General features: G+C 43.6%; 1 protein-coding gene across 8 annotated transcripts in view; it reads right to left on the reverse strand.

The window, feature by feature from the left end:
• Positions 1–10,973, reverse strand: part of SAP130 (Sin3A associated protein 130) — an 80,536-nt gene extending 69,563 nt beyond the window's left edge. For 6 of the 8 annotated variants that reach the window (XM_077488408.1, XM_077488407.1, XM_077488402.1 and 3 more), the window contains exons 1-2: positions 10,785–10,973; positions 7,655–7,785 (exon numbers count right to left, since the gene is read on the reverse strand). In XM_077488408.1, coding sequence (XP_077344534.1) covers positions 7,655–7,711 — 57 coding nt within the window. In that variant the 5' untranslated portion in view covers positions 7,712–7,785; positions 10,785–10,973. Of the gene's footprint in view, positions 1–7,654; positions 7,786–10,551; positions 10,687–10,784 lie in introns of those variants that run through there. The other 2 variants (XM_077488405.1, XM_077488406.1) reach the window with 2 other exon arrangements.
• Positions 10,974–11,691: the final 718 nt, after the last annotated feature.

An 11,691-nucleotide genomic window follows, 5' to 3' on the forward strand; every position in this document is an offset into this window, starting at 1 on the left:
ATTAGTTGGCCTTTTATTGTTTTGATTAAATGTGTTAATAACCTTTAAAAAAAATAAAAAATAAAAATAAAAGTGGGTCAAATTGGCGTTCATTTTCAACCACAATGACAGGAAAATTTGAAAATAGAAAACTTCTTAGTCAAAGGAATTTTCAGACAGTGGATGTGGTTTATGTTCAGAAATTACATTCTATTTAAAAAGAGAATGTAAAAAACAAGTGAAAATTTCAAACAAAATTCTTTCATTCAGTGAATGTACAAAGATTTTTTTTCGTCTGAATCTTCTCATCTGAAAATCGATCCGTGATGCCAGCATAAAGCTCGGTACACACCTATAGTTTGCTTTTGATCTGTTTCTGCCGCGCGCTTTGATTTTTGCGCATGTGATTTTACTTCAATTGGCATTTTTTTGGGGCAGATTAAAAAACACAAATTGCTGCAAAAATGCATTACATTCTTTTCTGCAGCTTCTCCATTGAAGTATGTTGAACCAATAAAGCACCATTTTGCGTTAAAAGTCCCTGACCCTTTCAGATGTGAACGTGTCCCATAGGAAACCATGCAAATGAACTGTAGTGCATTTCTGCAAAAAGCACCAACACACACACAGATGTGAACCAGGTCTAAGGTTGGATTCACACCTATGCATTTTTAATGCTTTTTGCAGATTTGCACTACAGAACTTGTTCCATAGGAACCAATGTTAAATGGACTGTAGTGCAAATCTGCAAAATGCAAAAAGCACTAAAACTGTATAGGTGTGAATCCAATCTAAGACGTTTAGTAACATAATGGGATTAAAAAAAAAAAAAAAAAAAAAAAAAAAAAAAAAAAAGCAGATAACCACTATTGTAAGGGGTTAATTTTTTTACTGCAGAACACAAAGTAATATTTACAGTAACGATTATTTGCTCTTTGTACTATAAAGGGCTCATTTTAGTTTTTTAACCCCATTATGTTACTGGCCGATTGTGAAATTGATTACTATTTTCATAATCAATCGATTAGTTGTCGATCAATTAGTTGTTTCAGCCCTAAATATAATATTATACGCCTTGAGCTACTAGCCAGGCCCCAAGGGTTACTCGCCACCTAACTCCGACCCTGCCCCTAAACACGCCCTCATAAATTCTCATGAAATGACACTTAAAATGTTTTACTCAGAATTAAAGTTATAAAAAATATTAACAACTTTGTCCATGCCCAAAAATGCAGCCTACTTGTGCTCAACGTCACATACAGCCCCACCCTTTGACCTTTGATTGACAGATCGCCAGTCCCAGGACCAAGAGGAGGGGCTATACGTGAAAGCGAGCAACACAGCAATGTGAAATTAAAGCCGTCATCGCTCTGTTCCCTGTGCTTCGATCATCCAGGCGGCTGTCCGATCTTTCCCGCTGCAATCGCTGGAAGGAGGACTCCTATTCAATCCTGGCTGCCGGCGGTGCTGAACTGCTGCTATGATTGTTCTTACAGTGCACAAAATTGCCGGCTGTAAAATATGATATCTGAATGATGCCAGCAGCTGCAGGTATCATTCAGATATCCCCACTCAAAGTCAAAGACGTCATATGACGTCCTTGGTCTGGAAGTGGAAAAAAATAAAAGCATTTATAATTAATTTTTATATCTATACAAAGATATGTTTTGCCCTTCATTTCTATTTAAAACTGAATGGGTTGTTTTGCAAGGCATTGCATAGTAGCCCATTATGTGTCACTTACCTGACACAGGAGCCAGCGATGTTACTGCTGTCTCCTCTACCACGAAGCATCCATCTTCCTTCCAGGTATCGTGGCTCCGGCGCTGTGATTGGCTGGAGCCACGATGACGTCACTCCTTCGCATGCGTGTGGGAGTCGCCACTAACGGCATGATCGCTGTTAACAGCGGCACGCTTAGTGCACCGCTGTCCACGGCGCATGCGCTGTAGACAGAGGTGCCTGTCTTTTGCAAATATCTCCCAAACCATGTAGATTTAGGAGATATTTCTTGCACCTACAGGTAAGCCTTATCTGTAGGTAAATGTGTGGTCTGTAAGGGTTTACAAACACTTTAAGATTTTACTAAATCCCCAACAGTAAAATCAGTCTATATATGCTTGTTATACTCACTGTGGAACTTAAATGGTTAATCCTCTGCATTGTGTAAAAAGGCTATTTTATCCTGTATGCACAGATCCTCCCCTCCTGCACTGTCTGAGGAAGACCAGCTAACACAGGCAGAGTAGCCGACCTGAACATAATCAGTCGTGTCTTATGCTACCGTAGAGCAGGGCTCGACAAATCCCAGGCGCCAGGTCGCCATTGCGACCAGAAAATGTTCCCTGGTGCCTGGGTTTTTATCACCGACAGGTGCCTCTGTTGCTCTGTGTCTGGTGCCTCCCATTGCCACCTGCTAGTGAAATCCAGTGCCACCTGCCAGTTCCAAGCAGTGCAATCCAGTGCCACCTGCCAGTTAGTGCTGCCTGCCAATGCTGCCCATCAGTGACACCTGCCAGTGCTGCCCATCAGTTCCAACCTCAATGCCGCCCCATCAGTGCCCATTAGTGCAGCCCCTCAAAGCACATCAGCGAAGGAGGAAAAAAAAAACATATTTGCAAAATCTTATAACTAAACAAAAGTTTTTTTTTTTTTTAATTTTTAAATATTGTCTTTTTCTCTTGGGCATCGGACAATAAGAATTGCTCATGCCTGATGCCAAGACATGCCGTTCTGGGCGCTGGGCAGAGGATTTAAATAACTGGCTCCTAACTTTTACAGATGGCTCCTAGATTCTAAGCAAATTTGTCAAGCCCTGTGCTAGAGAGACTAGTTACTTGTTCTCAGATAGCCAGGTCACATATTGACATCACACACGTGGGTGTGTGTATAAAGGCTGAAGTGGAAATCTCCTCCTTCCCTGAGTGCCCGGCACTGGAGAAACTCTGCAGTTTATCATGTAACTGTGGTATACAGATCAGCCAAAAAAGTTATATAGTAGCAGTATTTTAAGATAAAAATACGATTTTTTTTTTTTATTATTTTTTTTTTTACGATGTGCGGATGAACCATTTTCATATTACTGGGTTTAGTAACATTAACTAAATGCAGACATTGCTTTGTGAGCATGGCAGCATAATATTTATACTCTGTTGTTTTCGGTTAGTGTACAGATGCTGCAGCATATAGCTTTGTACCAACCCAAAGTGAAGGCACTGCAGTCTTTCACCAAGATGGCTTTAGAACAAAATGAATGGAATAATCAGAAACTGAACCACAGTTTACAGTAAAAACTGAGTTAATAAGATCTTTTATATTAAATTCTTTATTCTTCAACGTGCAATTACATCCATCAATATCCCCAGAATTTGTGTCAGGAAAAACTGTTTGCTAAAATTGTAACTAAAATTATGAATTCTCTTACAACAGCAGAATGGTCTGTTCGTGATAAAACTCATTAGGGTACATGCAATCAATACTGCAGAAACAACATACAAAGATCAGCCATAACATTACGGCCACTGACAGGTGAAGAAAATAACTGATTATATCATGTCAATTTAAAGTGACTGGAATATATTATGCAGCAAGTGAACATGATGTCCCTGATTGAGATGTGTTGAGAACATTCCGGAAAAATAAGTACGATCCATGGAAGCCTTAACTCACAACTTACTAAAAACTTAAAGGATCCGCTGCTGTCAGCTTGGTGCCAGATACCACAGCATACCTTTAGAGGTTTAGAGTCCAACTAATGGGTTATAGCAGGTGGTCATAACATTATGGCTGATCTCTGTGTGTGTGATAGAGATATAGGATATTTTTTTTTTTTTTTTTTTATTATACACACACACGCATAGACACACTTTCTACAAGCAGATCTGTGTTCAGACACTTTACCAATAGATTTAGTACAGCTTTCATTTTATTTTATTTTTTTGCTGCACAAAACAGTCCCAACGCATAGACCAGGCAGTTTGGCTTATGTCTTACTGGTTTAATTTATAGTGGTGTGCCGTGAACAAAAAAAAATAAAAACACATTTCAATAAAGTTGAAAAAAACAAAAAGGTAAATAGTGTGATGCATCATTTACAACCCATCAGCATTGTTCCCTTCACAACATACACCAGCGGCCGCAGCATAATGAGCCCTTAACTTGCTGCACTGATTATATGATACAATTTCCTGTGTGAAATGACAGACAATAACAGACATGGAAAGGAAAAAATGCACATACAATAGAGCTGCACGATTCTGGCCAAAATGAGAATAACAATTTTTTTGCTTAGAATAAAAAAATAAATAAATAAAAATCTTTATTCTCTCATGATTCTCGTGGCATAAAATCTTTCACATTATACAAAAAAAAAAAAAAAAAAAAAAAGACAAAAGTTGGGCTAACTTTACTGGTCAGCTTTTTTTTTTTCTCTTCATTTAAGTATAATTTTTCCTAAAAAATTGTATTTGAACGACTGCTGCTTAAATACAGTGTGACATGAAATATTGCAACAACCACCATTTTATTCTCTAGATTCCCTACTAAAAAAAAATAAAATAAAAAAATTATCTGGAGCGATGGGCAGAAATTCGAGTGAGGGCAAGATGGCCCCCACTCAACTCCGTGCCCTTGGAGGACCAGAGCTATGTCATACATCATATCCCCTCTTAATCGACTCTTCTCCAGAGAGACCAAGTTCAGTGCTCGCAACCTTTCCTCATAACTAATATCTACCAGACCCTTTGTTAGCTTTGTTTCCCGTCTTTGGACTGGTGCCCAGAACTGGACAACATGCTCTAGCTGAGGCCGAACCAGAGTCTTGTAGAGTGGGAGAATTATCATTTTATCTCTAGAGTTAATCACCTTTTTAATGTATGACAATATTCTGTTTGCTTTGTTAGCAGCAGCTTGGCATTGCATGCCATTGCTGAGCCCATCATCTACTATGACCCCCAGGTCCTTTTCCATACTAGATTCCCCCAGAGGTTCTCTCCCCCCCCCAATACTAAGAAGAAAGTTTATATAGATATAGTTTGGGGGCTCCAAGTAATTTTCTAACAAAATAAAAATGATTTTAACTTGAAACCAGCAAATGTCAGAAAAAGGTGTTTAAGTGGTTAAACTTGCCTCATTTACACACTTAAGTGTATTCCTTTGATCTAAAGGACAAATCCTTACAATGTTTATACTCAAGTACCACTGCTAAAGAATGTTGTGATTCTTGGCAGACTGCCCGTTTTTAATTTTTCCCTTTCTTTTGACGGCTGTCAAATTCAGCAGAAATTGGGGAATACTGTGTGAAGATCACCAGGGGGAAAAAATAAAATAAAAAATAAGAATATTGTGATTTTCTTTAACGATTAATTGTGCAGCTCTAACATACAACGTTCCAAAGGAAATGCAAAACTGCAATCAAAAGATTGCAGTATTACATTCTGGTTCTTAGGTCTCATGCACACTGGGCAAGTAGAGAGCTGCTACAGATGGGCTCAGTGAGAGCTTAAGTGAGGACTCAAGCAAGTATAAGGCTGGGTTCACACTGCAGCGGTTTATGAGATCGGATGTGATTCACACTGCAGTGCAAATCACATCCGATCTCTGTGTGATGCGAGTTCAGCCATACAGATAGTATGGCTGAATTTGCATCGCATCCGGCCCAAACTCGCACAGGACCCTTTTTTTGGTCCGCAGCAGAATCGGATCGCATGGGTGTTCACACCATGCGATCCAATTCCTGTCCGAGTTTGCAGATCGCACTGCGATATGCGAACTGATCTGGGGGTGTCATTAACGTTTCACTGACACTCCCAGCAGTTCGCATAAGGCAGTGTGAACTGCCACCAGGAGGCATGCGATGCGGGAACCAGCAGCGGATTCGTAGCGTTCCCGCATCGCAGCAGTGCGAACCCAGCCTTAAGGAGTGAGGAGGGGATATTACTATCTAAACATTATTGCCTTAGCCTAGGAGGATCACATTGGTTCAATTTGTCAAATTGCATGCCAAATCGGCATCAATGGCACCGACTTTGCAGCTATGCACCGATTACCAAAAGTAGTTCCTGCACTACTTTTGGCGACTTCAGGGTGAAGATTTGCACAGACATGTGGGAATGAACATGCACAGATGTCTGTCAAATCACCCCTTAAGTCGGACTGCATAGCCGGGATGAAATTGTGCAAGTCCAGCTGAACTCGCACAATTTTCAACCTGCAGCAATGTGAACCTAGGCTTGCTGTAAAAATGTTTAGGCTTTAGAAACCCGTTAAATCCCCTGTTGGCCGCTGTCATCTTCCAGGTGCCAGATTTTTAGCCTCTTGATTGGAATTTACAACACAGCTGGGGTGTGCTGGGAACACATGTGGAGCTGTGCACGTGCAGCTCAGTGTGCATTCAATGGAAGACTGCAGGCAGGCTTTTTTTTTTTTTTTAAAACAAAACACAAAAAATAGATGAGCCAGCGCATGGAAGGAAGAGGGCAGCTTGCCACAAGGTCAACATACCTTTCTAGAATAATTAGTGTTACTAAACCCAGAACCCACAGAAATGCAATTATAGCAAGTATAAACTAGGGTTGTCCTGATATCACAAGACCGAGTAAAAGTACCGATACTTTCTCTCTCCCCCCCCCCCCCCCCAGTACTCTGATGCTCTTCTCGAGTCCCCTGTTGGCCCCTCCCTCCTGCTGAGTGCCCACAAAGCAAAAAAGCTTACTATGCTCTGTGTCTCACACACATTGCCTTGGCTCAGACCCGTCTATCCTCTAATTGGCTCCCTGGCTGTGATTGACAGCAGCGGGAGACAATGGCTACTGCCGCTGTCTCAGCCAACGAGGAAGGGAAATCCCTGGAGAGCTGGGGCTCGCAAGCACATCGCGGGGGGGAGAGTGCTGCACAAAATAGTTTTTTTACCTTCCTGCACAGAATGCATAAAAGGTAGAAAAACCTTGAGCCTTTACAACCACTTTAAGCTTCTCATAATTCTACACTGCTACAGACGCTGCACTTCATTCACTTAAAAGTGGTTGTAAAGGCTGAATTTTTTTTTTTACCATCATACATAGAATGCATGAAGGTAAAAAAAAAAAAAAAAAAAAAAAAAAAAAACACTTGTGTGTGCTGCTCCCCCCACCTTATACTCAACTGAGTGACCCTCTCAATACAGCAATGTGCACAGGAGCCTCAGCTGTCCAGGGTCTCTCCTTATTGGCTTAGACCATGGGTCTTCAAACTACGGCCCTCCAGTTGTTCAGGAACTACAATTCCCATCATGCCTTGTCATGTCTGTGAATGTCAGAGTTTTACAATGCCTCATGGGATGTGTAGTTTCACAACAGCTGGAGGGCTGTAGTTTGAGAATCCCTGGCTTAGACACAGCAGTGGGAACCACTGGCTCCCACTGCTGTCAATCACACCCAGTGAGCCAAAGAGGAGAGAGTAGGGGGAAGAGCAAAGCTATGGCTCTGTGCGTCTTATGGACACATAGAGCAGGACTTAGGTGCAAGCAAGCACCAGTGCCACCATAGCAGGCAGCCTGCTATTGGGGGCACTGGTCAAAGAGTAGGCGCTAGGAGCACTAGAGGGGGGGGGGGGACCCAAAAATAGGATTAGGGCTGCTCTGTGCAAAACCCTTACACAGGGCAGATAAGTAGAACATGTTTGTTAAACAAAAACAAACCTTTAGAATCAGTTTAAGGGGCCAGGTCTCACCACATGCAGTGCCTTTTTTCTGCATCAAAACCGCATGGAAAGTAGGTTATATAGGTTCCAATGACATAGTTCACATCAGTGCATTCCAGTGCTTTGCAGCTGCAGGAAAAAAAGAAAAGAAAAGTACAACATGCTGCTTTTTTCCTGCACAGAACTCTACTGCGGAAACGCATCCAGTTTTTGTGGTGTGAATGGGCACCAAGTGTTTGTTAATGCAAAAGAGGCATCGCATGTCTCCTCTGCAACAAAAAGCTGCCTGCTTGCAGTTTTTGTATAAGGCATTGTAAAACTTTAGACACAGCAACCATTCAGAACTCTGACTTAGGTTTGGCTCACACCGCCACCACACTAAAACACAGCGGCTGGTGTGAGCTGTAAGCAGGCACTGTATGTTCAGTGCATCAAACAGTTTACTACTTTTTTCTTTCAACTTTATTGAAACGTCATGTTGACAATGTACTTCATCCTTAAGCAATGCAGCACACTGCAAGGTGGTACAGTGCGTTTGAAACATGCCGCACGGGGAAAAAAATAAAATAAAAAATTTGTTGCATGTTGTACTTTTCTTCATCATGGTGATATCATTTAACTAAAGCGAGCCATACATGGATTGAAATTGGGCTGCTTTAGCAGGGACTGGCCAAATTTCAAGTCATGTATGGACAGGGAGTTGGTATAGAAGTTAATCTACCAGTTGACTGCTGTACAACCACCATCTGATTTTTTTCCCCGCTGGATCAACTGTGGGCTATAGCCTGCGAGTCAGTTTTTGCTTTTCAACCTGCTGATTGAAGATAAGAAGTTGTAAAGTCTCAGGGGTTTTCACCTTATGCATTAAAGCGGGGTTCCACCCTAAAGTGGAACTTCCGCTCATCGGAACCCTTCCCCCCCCCCAATGTCACAGTTGGCATCTTTCAGGGGGGTGCAGATACCTGTCCAAAACAGGTATTTGCACCCACTTCCGGGCATAGACTCCCATGGGAGTCTATGCCTCTTCCTGTCACAATGTGCTGTCTGCTGGGGCACACACGGGTCCCAGAAACAGCGCTGACCATTCCTATTGCGCTGTGCGACTCACGCATGTGCAGTAGGGAACCGGGAAGTTAAGCTGCAATGCTTCACTTCCTGATTCCCTCACCTAGAATGGCGGCAGCAGCAGCCGAGAGATCGATCGGCCTCGGCTACCGACATCGCTGGATCCTGGGACAGGCGAGTGTCCATTTTTAAAAGTCAGCAGCTGAAGTATTTGTATTTTTTTACAGTGAAATCCCTCTTTAAGGTGAAAAACATTCTGTGCTGCAGCTGCCCCCCCAGAACCCCCCCCCCCCTTTTCTCACCTAAACCTGATTGTTCCAGCAATGAGCACGAGCCCAGCAGCTCCAGCTGCTGTCTCTGGTCCTTATTGAATACATTGATAAGCAGCAGGAGCCAGTGACTCCTGCTGCTGTCAATCAAATCCAGAGACATGGAGCCGAGAGGTGCCAAGTCCTGCTGTCTGTGTCAATGGACACAGCTGCAGGACACAGGAGCGCACCCGCACATGTGAGCCCCCATGAAAAGTGGCTCTGCGTGGGGGCACTCACCAAATGGGAGGAGACAGAAGCGCCGCTGGGGGACCCTAGAAAAGGAGGATCAGGGCAGCTCCGTGCAAAAACCTTGCACAGAGCAAGTATAACATGTTTGTTATAAAAAAATCTTTACAATCACTTTAACCACTTGCCGACCGCACTATAACTGAATGACAGGTGCAGTGCAGACAAATATTTCTGGGAGGACGTCAAATGATAGTGCCCACAGCGACGGGGAGGACACTGATCACAGATTGTGATAAAGAGCCAGTGGCTCTTTACCATGTGATCAAATGGGTCCAATTGGCATTCCTTTCCTCAAGCTGATAGCATGAGGAAGGGAGACGAAAGACGACAAATGGTTATAAAAGGGACATGTACACTGTTAATTCAGGGCAAAGATTATCAGTATAGTCCTAACTGTGCCCAGCAATGGTGCCCACCAGTACCCATAAGCGAAGGAGAAAAATTAATGGTTTTCAACATTTTACACAATTTTAGCAAACAATAAAAAAGTTTTTTTTTGGTGGGGGGGGGGGGGGGGGGGGTGTTTTCAAAGTTCAGTGTTTTTCCATTTGTTTAGCAAAAAATTAAAATACCCAGTGGTGACTAAATACCACCAAAAGAAAGATCTATTTATGTGGAAAAAAATGACAAAGATGTCATATGGGTACAGTGTTGTATGACTGTGCGCTTGTCATTCTAAAGCCCAATACACACTATCATATTTTCAGCAGAGTTTTTCCATCAGATTTACCAAAACCATATAATATGAGGTCAAACCTTAGGAGTTTCAATGTGTATGCAATCAGGTGGGTCCTTGCAATACATGGTTATGGTAAATCTGAAGGGAAAAAAAAAAAAACACACAGCAGAAAATCTGATGTGTACGGGACTAAAGTGTGAGAGCGCTGAAAGCCAAAAATTAGCATGAAAGGAAAGGGGGTGAAAGTACCAAGCAGACAAGTGGTAAAAAACACCCCCCACACACTGCATCCAGTCTACAGGTTTCTTAAATAGGACAGAACGCAAACTGCCTGGTGCATGTAATATGAAAGACTTGCCCAGCACATCCGATGCAAATGTGGTCTGCAGTCAAAGTGCAAGACAGAATGTGATTGGTCAGTATGGGCTACTTTGTACAAAATCAACACACATAGGAGTGGGGTGCAGTAACCTATAGCAACCAATCAGAACGTGTCACCTATGTGACCTAGCAGAAGCGATGTGATTGGATGATCTGGGGGGAGACCTGACAGGATGGAAGGCTGCTTATACACACACATAGTCTACATACCGCACCCGTTGTGTGATAGGAAGTGTCTGTGCCGGTGGGCCAGCGCTCCGGTGTTCTCAGTACGCAGCCAGACACACCGCTCGCTGGGACTTGTAGTCCCTTAGAAGCTGCAGTGTGGAGCCCCAGGACTCGGTGCCGAGGCAGGCTGGGACTTGTAGCCCCCTCAGCAGGGCTGCGGCAGCGCCGTAGGGGGGATGTCCGCTGCCAGTTAGGCGCAGCAATAGAACACCTACATGCAAGGCGTCCCTTTCCTCTTCAGCTCACTAAGCACCGACCCCCACTGTCAGCGTCCCCAGATACGGTTCGGTCCTCTCTCAGACACTACTTCGGTTTCCGGTTCCGGTCTCCGTCTTTCTCTTCCCTCAGTCTGACTGTACCGCGCTCCGCCACCGGTCACGTGACGACCGACGGCCCGCCCACCTACCAAACAAGGGAAGCGGTAAGGGGCGGAGCCTGCGGGATGAGCAGAGTTCTCTCCTCCCACAAGCTGGAAAGGAAATAGACCGGAGCGGGGAGAGGAGTGTGCAGTGTGTGGATTACCGCAGTGGTGTCGGGAGAGGAGAGTACAGGGCTGTATGGCGGCCATACTCCATCATAGGGGTGGGGGGCAGATCTCTGGAGATGTCCCTGACCATAGAAGAAAGTAATATGTCACATGGGACCTTCCAGATCATCAGGAGCCCAGACACAGGGCAAGACGTGGAGTGGATCCCTGGGCATTACTTCCTCAAAGGACTGCATCTCCACTTATACATTTCATAGGGTCTGTGCCCCCCCCCTCCTTCCTGTCATTTCCGAACGCTTTCTATTTTATTAAACGAAGATATTTTCTAGATTTGCCCCTTGAAGTAGACTGGAATAATTAGTACATAGCAATCGATTTACTAAAGGCATATAGGTTGTTTGTGTACAAGAGAATTAGTGAATCCTCACTTTGTAAAGAATACCCAATCATATGCAAGGAAGGAAAAAAAAAACAGTATTTTGCTGCCAGGTGATTGGTTAATAGAAATCAGCAAAGCTTCACCTCGTTTACTGAGGCTAGTGTCTTGCCGAGAAAGTCCCCCCCCCCCCCGACGAATAAGGACCCCCCCTGTACTGCGCAGGCGCAGCACTTGCACAGTACGTAGCACAACTGAG

This window comes from Lithobates pipiens, unplaced genomic scaffold, assembly GCF_037356315.1.
Source record: "Lithobates pipiens isolate NorthernLeopardFrog02 unplaced genomic scaffold, aLitPip1_a1.2 Scaffold_18, whole genome shotgun sequence".
NCBI classification, from domain to species: domain Eukaryota; kingdom Metazoa; phylum Chordata; class Amphibia; order Anura; family Ranidae; genus Lithobates; species Lithobates pipiens.